The 13260-nt window shown below is 41.0% G+C and overlaps 1 protein-coding gene across 1 annotated transcript in view; it reads right to left on the bottom strand.

Annotated features, from left to right (window-relative positions):
• Positions 1-7839: 7839 nt before the first annotated feature.
• The window catches only part of LOC141073928 (uncharacterized), a 53309-nt gene continuing 47888 nt past the window's right edge, over positions 7840-13260 (bottom strand). Inside the window, exon 3 of the mRNA XM_073561461.1 lies at positions 7840-8582. Within this exon, the coding sequence (XP_073417562.1) occupies positions 7893-8582 (690 nt within the window). The 3' untranslated portion in view covers positions 7840-7892. The remainder of the gene's footprint in view (positions 8583-13260) is intronic.

Genomic DNA, 13260 nt, shown 5'->3' on the forward strand with positions numbered 1-13260 from the left:
GACTGACAGTCAACTTGTGTTTCTTCCATTTTCCAATAATTTTGTCAACAATTGTTGCCTTTTCACCAAGCTGCTTGCCTATTGTGCTGCAGCCCACCCCAGCCTTGTGCAGGTCTGCAATTTTGTCCCTGGTGTCCTTAGACAGCTCTTTGGTCTTGGCCATGGTGGACAGATTGGCGTGTGACTGATTATCTGGAAAGGTGTCTTTTATGCAGATAACAAGTTCAAACTGGTTGCAATTAATACAGGTGAGAGCAGAGTAGAAGGGCTTTTTAAAGAAAAACTAACAGGGCTGTGAGAGTCTGAATTCTTGGTGGTTGGTCGGTGATCATATACTTATTTCATGCAATAACATGCAATTTCATTATTTTAAAATCATACAATGTGATTTTCTGTTTTTATTTTTAGATTTTCTGTCACCGTTGAAGTGTACCTGTGATAAATATTACAGACTTCTCCATTCTTTGTAGGACGGAAAACTTGCAAAATCGGCAGCGTATCAAATACTTATTTTCCGCACTGTGTCAGGATCTTGGCTGTACATGTCCTTAAAGATTCATTTTTTACATTCGCATCAAGACATTTTTCAACCAAACTGTGAAGTCGTGAGCGATGAGCACGGTGAGAGATTTCACCAAGATATTGCATCTATGGAAACAAGAGATCAAGGAAAATGGAATCCATCAATGCTTGTAGATAACGTTGGACCATTGTAGGAGATGACCCGGTGCAGGAGTACAAGAGACAAGAAAAAGAGCTGTCACTGAATGAGGGCCACAGCTTATAATGCAATTTCTGTGACTGTAATCCGTAATAGTGTTTAGATATGTCTTAGATATTGGAATTGCTGCTAAGCTTCCTCTAAGTATCAGACAATTGGCCTAACAAAATATCACGCATCTTTATATTTGCAAAAATAATGTTTCCGAGTCCTGAAACTTTTATGTATCAATAACATGTAGCGGTAAAAGGAAAACTTGTAGATATCGTAGAAACAAGGGACAAGTAAAATTGTCATTGTCAGACCTGAATTCAGAAGGGGAGAATCAGGAGGACATGGCTCGTTTCATAACTCAACCAGACAGCTTTTATTGTAACCAATGAATTTTTATTAAATGTTAAACAGCTACAAGTCCTACAGTCAGCGCAGAGACCATAGAGTCGGTGATAGGGGCATCACATATGACTTGGCTTCTAGAGAAAAGGAAAAACCAAGGAAAACTGAAGCACAAAAATAGGGATCATACGAACTAAGGGGGGGTAAGAGGGAAAGGTAGACATTGCTCCATGAAACTTTAAGCTGATTTTCATCATGCCGTAATTATTTAGTTTCCAATGCAGCGTAACACAATAAATAAGAGGGGTGGTATTGTGTTTAACCCCTTTCTGACATCAGACGTACTATTCCGTCCATGTGCCCTGGGCCAATTTGACCATTGACGGAATAGTATGTATCGGCGATCGGCCGCGCACACGGGTGGTGTGCGGCCGATCGCGGCCAGGTGTCAGCTGATTCTCACAGCTGACACCCAGCACTACGTGCCAGGAGCAGTCACAGACCGCTCCCGCCATTTTAACCCCCGAAATACTGCAATCGAACACGATCACAGCATTCCAGGAGCAGGCAGAGGACTGACAGTCACTCTGCCTTTGGATCGGAGACCCCACAACGTGACGCGAGGTCGCGATCACTGCCATGGTAACCTGATGTTGCCATGAACAGAGCTAAGAAACTTCCTGGTCATGCGCAGTGCAAGTCAGGCAGTCTCTCAGTGTCAGGGCACTGAGTGCAGCGCTGACAGCTTCTATAGCAGGGGTGGGGAACCTCAGGCCCCAGGGCCATTTACGGCCCTCGATGACCTTTTATCAGGCCCCCGAGCAGATTCTCAGGGACTGCATTCTTGGGCATGGAGTTGTATTTTGATTGCCAGAAGCTCATTAATTTCTTCTTGCTCTGTTAGCACACACACGCAGTGCTCACTACTGAACATTGAAGGGCATGCAATGAAAGATTAAGTCATGAAACCAGTGCCAGAGTCAGGATGTACTTTGTGGGCGGAGCTTGTACAGCCCCCGAAGGATGGTATAAATATCCAAATTGCCATAGGAAGAAAGAAGATTCCCCACCCCTGTTCTATAGCATGGGGATGCTGCTTCATCTGCCTGGCATAGAAGCGATCAGCCTGCAAAAAATGACTGTCCCATAGTGGGACAAAGTGTAAAAGATAGAATGAAATACAAAAACATGTAACTAATTGTAAAAATATAAGAAAAATAATAAAAAAGTCAATATTTATTCTAACATTAAATAAATATTTGAATTAAAAAAAATCTAAACAGTAAAAGTACACATATTAGGTATTGCCACGTTCATAACGACCCAACCTATAAAACTGTTCCACTAGGTAACCCCGTGTAAGGAGGCACCCTGGATACCTCCTGCGGGCACTAAGCGCAGAATCTGTTTGCAGAGCCTGCACTCCTAGCGCTGTTAACCCATTCCTGTATTCCTGCTTTATCCAGTCACATTAATCTAACTCCAACCAGATAGACTCGTGCTCCAGCCTATATATAATACCAGCAGCATAGACTTTGCTACCACCTAAGGATATCTATTACCCTATCTGTATCTTTTGCAGTTTTCTACCAAAAGAAACCTTTGTGATGAAGGTCCGTTGTTGGACCGAAAACGTTCATACGATATGAGTCTATGAAAAAGTCAAACGGCGCTCCTTCCCTTCCGAGCTCTACCATGCGCCCAAACAGTGGTTCCCCCCACATATCAGGTATCAGCGTACTCAGGACAAATTGCACAATAACTTTTGCAGTCCAAATTCTCCTGTTACCCTTGGGGAAAAAAATAATTGGATCTGAAGTAATGTTTTTATGAAAAAAAGTTAAATGTTCATTTTTTTTAAAACATTCCAAAAATTACTGTGAAGCACCAGAAGGTTTAATAAACTTCTGACATGTGGTTTTGAGCACCTTGAGGGGTGCAGTTTTCAAAATGGTATCACTTTTGGGTATTTTCTATCATATAGATCCCTCAAAGTGACTTCAAATTTGATGTGGTCCCTAAAAAAAAATGGTGTTGTAGAAATGAGAAATCGCTGGTCAACTTCTAACTCTTATAACTTCCTAACAAAAAAATTTTGGTTCCAAAATTGTGTTGATGTAAAGTAGACATGTGGGAAATGTTATTAAGTCTTTTGTGTAACATATCTGTGTGCTTAAAGGGCATGAAAATTCAAAATTGGAAAATTGCAAAATTTTCCACCAAATTTCCATTTTTTTCACAAATAAACGCAAGTCATGTCAAAGAAATTTTACCACTAACATGAAGTACAATATGTCATGAGCAAACAATGTCAGAATCACCGGGATCCATGGAAATGTTCCAGAGTTATTACCTCATAAAGGGACAGTGGTCAGAATTGTAAAAATTGGCCCGGGCATTAACGTGCAAACCACCCTTGGGGGTAAAGGGGTTAATGGCTCACTGAAAAGATGGTAACACATTGCAAGCTTTCCAGACTACTCAGGTCTCTTCAGGCATAGAATAATACAAAATCTGAAGAATCACATAGCACAGACATAATGCAATAGGTAAGACAAATGAAGTGAAGTAGAACTATCATTATGGGAGAGGGATAAACAGTGGTGGCCATAAATATTGGTACAGTTCATAGGAGTGTGAAAGTTTTATTGTCCCCTGATAGGGGTCTCGTTCTGTGTTGTGATGCCCCCACAAGGTCTGAGGAGAAAATTCCTTAATTGATATAAAAAGACATGAATCCATGCGACACATTCATTCCTGCATTGAGAGTGTCAAAGGCTGTCATGAGTTTATACTCCCAGATACTTCTGTTTCTCTGAGATTTGAAGTTACCTATTTAATACAAGTAATTTCATGTCCATGGTGCTGTGATCAGGGCTACAAAAATGTTTTGCCACAGGTAGATCTATTCTTTTTTCTCTTATTGTGTAGTTGTGAGAATTCATCCTTGTTCTAAGTTTTTGCCCTATCTCTCCCACATACAGACCCCCAGTTGGACAGTTGGTACAAATAATTAAGTCCACTCTTAAATATTTGTGGAGCTACATTTGCCTGCATTTTTATATCTACACATGGTTTACTATTTTCTTGTCTTAACTCTATACTATTTACCATTAGAAGCTGTGTATTTTTGTAATTATCTGTATGTATACATGATTGATTACCACTTCTGTCTCTGTAAAAACAATCCCCTTTAATCCCTTTCCGACATTGGGCATAAATGTACACCAACGTCGGACTCCCTTCCTTTGATGTGGGCTCCCTCGCTGAGCCCACATCTTTTCCGGCACATGTCAGCTGTCAACTACTCCACCTGTGGCACGTGCACAGAGATGGGGTAACAAGTGTAGGAAGATGACAGTCCATTGAGTCCATACAAGGTGCAAGGCCAGTTGATCCGAGGATCCCAACCTTGCTTCTCCAAACGTATCCATGGTTTAGCGATGGTCAATGGAGCAGATCTGCATTCTTCCAACCGAGGCTGAAAACCCCTAGGTTATTTCCTATAGAATGATAGATCCGTGTCCCTCGTAATGGAGTCATGATGTAAATGGCTGCGGCCCTGTCTCTGGTCCTTTTGGGATGTATGGATGTCTTGGCAGAATCTCTCTGGCTGTTTCTCTCTGTCTCTTTATACAGAGGCCTGTAACCTATTTGTACACTTAAGAAGTGTCCCTCATTCAGTATTTACATATAGGGTAAGAATGGAGATGAGAACAAGTAGCATTACTTGATTATTTAAACTATTTGCATAGTTTTTCCCTCTCTGCTTTAGAAGTCAACAAACTGACTCCATAACACAATGTATAATTAGCATATCAGCAAACATCACTAGTGATCAAGGATAAGCGCACAATAAAAGTCAATAGTACCGGCTTACACAAACAAGTCTGTTTTCTTGACCAACTAGAAATTAAACACTTAAATTTAAAGCCAACATACAGATAACATTCTATTATTCTTCGTTTGCTAAATAAAGTCGTCTGGTTAATTAAGGAACAATGCTGTATGTCTTCACAATGGCAAAAGTAAAAAAAAAAATGTTTTTAAAAATATTAAAAAAGTAAAAAAAAAATATGAAAGCTCAAATTCCCCCTTTTGCCCCATTTAAAATAAAACAATAAAAAATATACATATTTGGTATTGCTGCATTCAGAATCACCCGATCTATCAACATAAAAAAAGAATTAACCCGATCACTAAACGGCGTAATGAGAAAAAGCGTAAAAAAAGCCAGAATTAAGTTTTTTTTGGTCGCCACACTATTGCATTAAAATACAATAACAGGCGATCAGAAGATCGTATCTGCACCAAAATGGTATCATTAAAAACGTCAGCTCGGCCCACAAAAAATAATCCTTCACCCAACCCAAGATCAAGAAAAATGGAGATGCGACAGGTATCGGAAAATGGCGCAATTCTTTTACACTTTACCTAATAAAGAGGAGTTATTTTTACTGATAAATATTTGTTTTGGGTCACTTATTTTCTGTTGGTATTTGGTTTATTCTGTAAAACTTCCATATAATAATCTCACCTTGAATTTATCCTATAAAACTCCCATATAATATTCTCACCTTGAATTTATCTTATAAAACTCCCATATAATATTCTCTTGAATTTATCTTATAAAACTCCCATATAATATTCTCACCTTGAATTTATCCTATAAAACTCCCATATAATATTCTCACCTTGAATTTATTCTATAAAACTCCCATATAATATTCCATCCTTGAACGCACGCCACGTGCATCAAGTTTTCGTACAATTTCTGAATAATATATATAGGTTCTCCTCGTCTGAGTTATTTTTGAAGGTCAACAAAATACGATTTTCCTGTCATTCATTTCTCCACTCTAGGTATAATAATGACTTTTCGCTGTGTGGGATTTTTGATGGTTAACAAGGTTGCCATCTAGTTGGACAACCCCTTCTCATTCCTCATGTTTGATCCTGTTAAAATAAAAACTGTTATGAATGAGTCACCGTAGGAGGCAAAAACAGAAATGCTAGCCAAGTCCAGAAAACCAGAGAAGTTGGCAGCTATCGGATTGCAGACCCCTGAACCTATCAACACAACTAGCAGTAGCCGTGGGGGGTTCCTACGATGCCCTAGACCCCTCGATCACAGCCGGAGAACTATATAGCCTAAAGACAGAAAGGGAAATCTAAACTGCCCCAGAGCAGACCCCAAAGCAAAAGGCAGCCCCCAACATATAATGACGGTGAAGCAAGAAGAAAGAACACTAACACAGACAGAAAGATAGATTGAGCAAAGATGGGGCCCAAGCTAGCTTAGATAGGAAAGGACAGGAAGGCTGCTGTCTGCAATCCGTGAAAAACCCTATGAAAATAAGAGCCAACAAACTGAGTGAAAAAGACCCTGAAGACGCTAGGCTTCAAAAAGGCTATGTCAGTACTCAGGAATATTCTGAAGACTGAGCAACAGGCAAAAGGAGATTCAACTCACCCCAGCAGGGAATGGCAGAATCCAGAAAAGCAAGGCAAACAAAAACAAAACACAAATGCTAACAGGCAAAGCAGAAAACTTAGCTTTAGAGGAGCAGGAATCAGACTGGTCTCCTAGGAGTCCACTGAGAAATCACCCGCAGGGCAGAAGGGCGTCGGCAGCCTTATATCCAGTCCGTGACTCCACTCAGCCAGTCATCATCATTAGGCTCAGGTGCCTGATAATCAGGCTCATTACCTTCCTTTACCAGAATAGGGAGTTCACCAGACCTCAGTGACGAAGGGGAAAATGAACTCACAACAAAAAACACTTACAAAAACCTCCCATGCTGGCTCCGTTTCAGCGGTGTCGGCACTTGCGTTCTTGGCACTTTTGAGGGTTTTACGTCATGTGAGCCCTGTGCCCAATCAGCGCTGACTTCACTGTCCCCACCTTCAGACAAATCAAGCATCATGAGGCCGTCAGAGAGCAGCCGCAGCCCTGGCTTCCTGTTCATGTTCAATATGTCCGAAGGAAGGAGCAGTGAAGCTGCCGCTGATTGGGTGCAGGGCTCGAGTGATGTGAGAACCTCACATAAGCCCCGGGACAGTGAGTCTCAACACCGCTGAAGTGGAGCCGGCACGCCATCAGAGTATGAGTGTTTTTATTTTAATGAGGCCAGACATAAGGAATGAGTTCACTGAGAAAAAAAAAAATATATAGCGTATTTTTTGGACTATAAGACACACCTAGGTGTAGAGGAAATTAGGAAAAAAAATTGAAGCAAAAAATGTGGTCAATTCTGTACTTAATATCCCCTATCCTGGTATATATGGTCCCCTCATCCCTACCCTGGTATACATAGATCCCTCATCCTTATCCTAGTATGCAGGGTCCCATCCTATTGTGGCATGATTGGCCCCATTCCGCTCCTGGTATGCAGTGCCCCATCTCATCGTAGTATGCATGGCCCCCATCCTTATCCTGGTATGCAGGGCCCTCATCTCTTCCTAGTATATGCAGGGCACCATCACTATTCGGGTATGACTGGCCCCCCATTCCAGTCCTGGTATGCATAGCCCAATCATTTTAATTGGCCCCCATCCTGGTATCCATGGCCCCATCACAAAACATTAAGAAAAAAGCATTACACTTACCTACCCGGCACTCCCTTGCTGAATCCTGCTCTGATACCAGCAACTGCTTTATGCTTGTAAGCAGCACATGGCAGGGACATAATGCGTTGCTCACAAGCAGAGCACAGCTGCAGGAGTACTCGCCGTTAAAACTATTTCAACATTATGAACATAAAAAAGGCTTCTCTCCTATGTGACGTCTCTGATGTTTATTAACAGTTGATTTCCAAGTATAATATTTCCCACATTAAGAAAATGAAAAAGGCTTCTCCTCTGTGTGACTGCTCTGATGTCTAACAAGAAGCGCTTTCCGGTTAAAATATTTCCCACAATCTGAACAGAAAAAAGGCTTCTCCCCTGTGTGAGTTCTATGGTGATTAACCAAATCTGATTTCTGGTTAAAACATTTCCCACATTCTGAACAGGAAAAAGGCTTCTCCCCTGTGTGAGTTCTATGGTGAGTAACAAAATGTGATTTACGTGCAAAACATTTCCCACATTCTGAACAGGAAAAAGGCTTCTCCCCTGTGTGAGTTCTATGGTGAGTAACAAAATGTGATTTACGTGCAAAACATTTCCCACATTCTGAACAGGAAAAAGGCTTCTCCCCTGTGTGGCTTCTTTGATGGCGATCAAGACTTGTTTTCCATTTAAAACATTTCCCACATACTGAACATGAATATGGCTTCTCTGCTGTGTGAATTCTATGGTGTTCATTAAGATTCCCTTTCTGGTTAAAACATTTCCCACATTCTGAACATGGAAAAGGCTTCTCTCCTGTGTGAGTTCTTTGGTGTTCATTAAGATTCCCTTTGTGGTTAAAACATTTCCCACATTCTGAACAGGAAAAAGGTTTCTCCCCTGTGTGAGTTCTATGGTGCTTAACCAAATCTGATTTCCATGTAAAACATTTCCCACATTCTGAACATGAGAATAACTTCTTTGCCTTAGGAGTAGTTTGTTTTTTATTGCCTCTTTTGTGACTTTGATTTTTCTTAGTAGTCAGGAATGAATCAGAAGATGGGACCTGTTTCATAGGATCAGATGACAGATCTTTGCTGTGAATGGATGATGATATATCTGGAGTAATAGCAATCACTTCAGTTGTATCTTGTAGGATCTCAAGATCATCAGATTTAAAAGTTGAAGATGTCAGCTGTCCCTCTGATCTCCTGGTACAGTCATCTGCCAAGATAAAAAAAACAATTATTTTTAATAAAATATCCTTGAGTTTTTTATCTTTGAATGTTTCTACTTAAACCATCCATAAAAATGGCAAGCTATGTAAAAAACTTTAATTATTTACCAAGACAATGACAGTTCACAGTCTAATAGAAAACCTTGTTGGATGAACCAGTAGTGTGTGGTGTTCAACTGTTTGTTCATTCTGCTTCCCAAATATCAAATATAAAGAAACCAATCAATGTTATGTAGGCGAAAATAATACCAATTCTCATCTCACAAAAACAAGACCCCACTCAGGTCCATCATCTGTCAATGGAAAAACAGAGGTTCCCACACTATTAGTGGCTCAAAGGCTGTTGAAAAGCAACAAGGTTTCTATAAACCGATCCAGCAAAATCCGCTCTCACTTCGGAGTCTTGCAGTGTGCGCAAACAACATTTAGGATCCCTGTATTTAGCAATATTATAGTGAGAAGAACCCACTTAATTTGTGGTGTGTGTCTCCTGGAGCACAATCTGGGCACTATGTGCTGGGGAATAAAATGGCAAATGTGTAATTTTCACTCTCCAACATCCACTGTGTGTTAATTTCCAGAAAGTTGCTGTGGAGTCAAAATATTCACTCCTCCTACACACGTGGTCAATGTTGTTGTTACCCCTCGTTTAATGACAGAAAAACCCACAATGGTCACAGAAATAACTTGAATCTGACAAAAGCAATAATAAATCAAAAGTCTATGAAAATGAGCAAATGGAAGTCAGACATTGCTTTTCAACCAGGCTTCCACAGAATTTAAAAAAAAAAGTAAAACTCATGAAATAGGTCTGGACAGAAATTATGGAACTCTTAACTTAACCGCTTCGTGACCACCAATGATAGATAAACATCGGCACTAGCAGGGCTTTGTGCAGCGTGGACGTTTGTTTACTGTAGGCAGTTTTGTGCTCATCGGGACCCCACATACCTTATAACTAGGGGATTCCACCGCAAAATGCTTCCTGTGACCCCTGACCTCATTGAGACCTGATCGGTACAGGTCTTTATGACGTCAGCATCACACCAGCCAATGAATCAAATCACTAGGAGCGTTTGTTGCAGCAATCAACTTTCCCGGGTGATCTGCCCCATAAAAACGCTGTTTCTCCTCAGATCTCCTGTCAGTGAGAGACTAGAGGAGAAACAGAGTTACAAGAGCTGCTGCCAACAGCTGTGTCAGTTAGCGATTGTGCCATAAAGTAAAAAAATACAGATAAGGCAGGTTAGGGTTAGTGCTATAGTTAGGGTTAGTGTTGGGACTAAAGCTAATTTGGTCACGTCGTAGTTTTCAATTTCCGGTAAAAAAATAAAAATGAATAAAATGGCCGGTCAGTATTATAGTGCAGAGGAGGCTTATGCACTTTTATGCTCTGACAGTGAAGAAAGTGCAGTGTCAGATGGCGATGTGGATTTCGATGGCTTTAGTAGCAGTGACAGTGATAGCTCAGAAATGAGCAGTGATTCTGGTCCATCCTCACACACAAGGACCAGTACAACAAGAAGGACAAATAGCGCTTCTGGAGAAATGTCTCCAACTCAGGGAACAATGCCCAGTACTAGCGCTGTCCCTAGTGCTCGGGAATTGGCGCACACCAATGTCCAAGGGGCTTTGCCTCTTGCTGTAGCATTTCCCAGATGGGAGGCTTCGGATTCGGCTACTCCATTCATCCCTAATTTTAATGCCATTCCTGGTATAAATGTGGAGGTGGAAAATTTGGGACCAATTATTTTTTTTAATTTGTCTCTGACAGATAGCTTGCTAGAGCATATTGTCCTACAAATTCATATGTGTCCCAATTCATCAGCCAGAATCCACGATCCGATTATGCTAGGTCAAATTTATGGAACCAACTAATGTCCTAGAAATTAAAACATTTTTAGGACTTACATTCGCTATGGGGCTTGTTAAAAAAACGAGCATTCGGTCCTATTGGTCCAACCGCCCTGTTCAAGCCACCCCTGTTTCCTGCCGTTCTTCCTAGGACCCGTTATCAAATGCTTATGAGATTTTGGCATTTTAATGACAATAGTCAATGCCTGCCCAGAAATGCCCCAGAACATGACAGACTATTCAAAATCAGACCCATCATCGAAGACTTGACAGAAATGTTCTTAAAGCTCTACACCCCAACAGAAAACATTTCCATTGATGAGTCCCTTGTAAAATTCAAGGGAAGACTGCACCTCAAGCAATTTATTCCTTCTAAGAGGGCAAGGTTCGGAATAAAGCTCTATAAAATGTGCGAGAGTTCAACCGGATACACATCAGCTTTTCACATGTATGAGGGGAAAGATAGCCAAGTAAACCCGCCAGGACGCCCTACTTATCTGGGGACATCTGGAAAAATGGTTTGGGAGCTGATAACTCCAATTTTACAAAAAGGCTACAATCTGTATGTTGACAACTACTACACCAGCATACCTCTATTTAAAAGTCTGGTTGTACATAACATAGGGGCTTGTGGGACCATTCGCAAAAACCGTCTGGAGTTTCCACAATCAGTGGTCAGCAAAAAGTTCTGAAAGGGGCAGTCAGGGGCTTTACACAATGGAGAGCTGCTTGTCCTTAAGTATAAGGATAAAAAAGATATGTTTATCCTGCGCTCGATCCACACAGATGCCACAAGGGCCACTGCAGACCAACAGGGATCCACTACTCCAAAACCTGTGTCTGTCATTGACTACAACAAATATATGGGGTGTGGACCTTGCAGATCAGGTTCTACAGCCATACCAGGTATCAAGAGAATCATATATCTGGTATAACAAGTTAGTCATGTATTTGTTTCAGGTGGCCACATAGAATTCTTTTGTGTTATACAAAAAACCAGAAATGCAGATACTTTCCTTGATTATCAGGAAAAGGTCACTGAAAATCTTGTTTTTGACAATGTTGTCCCCACCAATCCTCTAGAATGTGAAGATGTGAGAAGACTCACTGAGCGACATTTTATTGCACTCATCCCAGTAACTGAAACAAGAAAGAACCCCCAGAGAAGATGTCGTGTATGTTCCTAGAGAGGAATGAGGCATGATCCCCGCTATTATTACCCACAATGCTCATCACTGCCAGCCTTATGCCTCCATGACGGCTTTACAATCTTCCACACAGAACCACGTTTTTGAACTGTTTTGACATTCAAGCATTTGGATTATTTAGTGACAGACACATTTGAGTAGAGCTGACTTAACAATTTCCGGGGGTAGGTGGGGGAGGTCTCCAGAGACACAAGCTGGGCACAATATATTGGGCACTACAATGACATTTTTGCAATTTTTGCTCTGAAACTTCCACTACGTGTTTCTGGAAATCATCCATGTAGTGAAAATGGTCACTATATCCCTAGATGAATTCCCAGAGGGGTGTCATTTCCAACATGGGGTCACTTCAGGAGGGAATTCATCTATGGGTGTAGTGACCATTTACCTATCTACTTCTTTTCAATGTAAAATCTGGGGTTAAAACAACATTTTAGTGGTAAAAATGTAATTATTTCTTCTTCACTGCCCAATGGTATAATTTCCTATGGAACAGCTGTGGTGTCAGTATGCTCACTGCACCACTAGAAGAATTCATTCAGGGAAGTATTTGGTAAAATGCAGTCACTTTTGGGGCTTATGCTGTTCTGGCACCTCAGGGGCTCTGACAATGTGACATGTCACCCACAAACAATTCCAGCAAAATCTGCTCTCCAATAGGGCGCTCCTTCCCTTCCAAGCTCTGCCATGCGCCCAAACAGTAGTATTCTCCCACATATGGGGTATCGGCGAGCTCAGGAGAAATTGCACTACAAACTTTATGGAGCAATTTCTCCTGTTACCCTTATGAAAATGCAAAATATGGAGCTAAAAAGATTTGTGAAAAATTGTATTTTTTTTTTATTTCCACGGCTCTACATTATAAACTTCTGTGAAGCACCTGTGGGTTCAAGGTGCTCAATACACATCTGGATAAGTTCCCTAAGGGGTCTAGATTCCAAAATGGTGTCACTTGTTGGTGGTTTACACTGTTTAGGCACATGAGGGTCTCTTGAAACGTGACATGGCAACCGCTAATTATTCCAGCATATTTTACATTCAAAAAATCAAATGGCGCTCCTTCCCTTCCGAGCCCTGCCGTGCACCCAAACAGTAGATTTCCCCCACATATGGGGTATCGGCATGCTCAGGAGAAATTGCAAAACAAAATGTATCGTCCATTTTCTCCTGTTACCCTTGTGAAACTAAAAAATAATTAGGTGTAAATGAAAATTTTTGTGAAAGAAAAGTAAATGTTTATTTTTTCCTTCCACATTCCATTCATTCCTGTGAAGCACCTGAAGGGTTAATAAACTTCTTGAATGTGGTTTTGAGCACCTTGAGGGGTGCACTCTTTAGAATGGTGTCACTTTTGG

Source organism: Dendrobates tinctorius, unplaced genomic scaffold (genome assembly GCF_039654945.1).
Source record: "Dendrobates tinctorius isolate UK_male_01 unplaced genomic scaffold, ASM3965494v1 ptg000320l, whole genome shotgun sequence".
NCBI classification, from domain to species: Eukaryota; Metazoa; Chordata; class Amphibia; order Anura; family Dendrobatidae; genus Dendrobates; species Dendrobates tinctorius.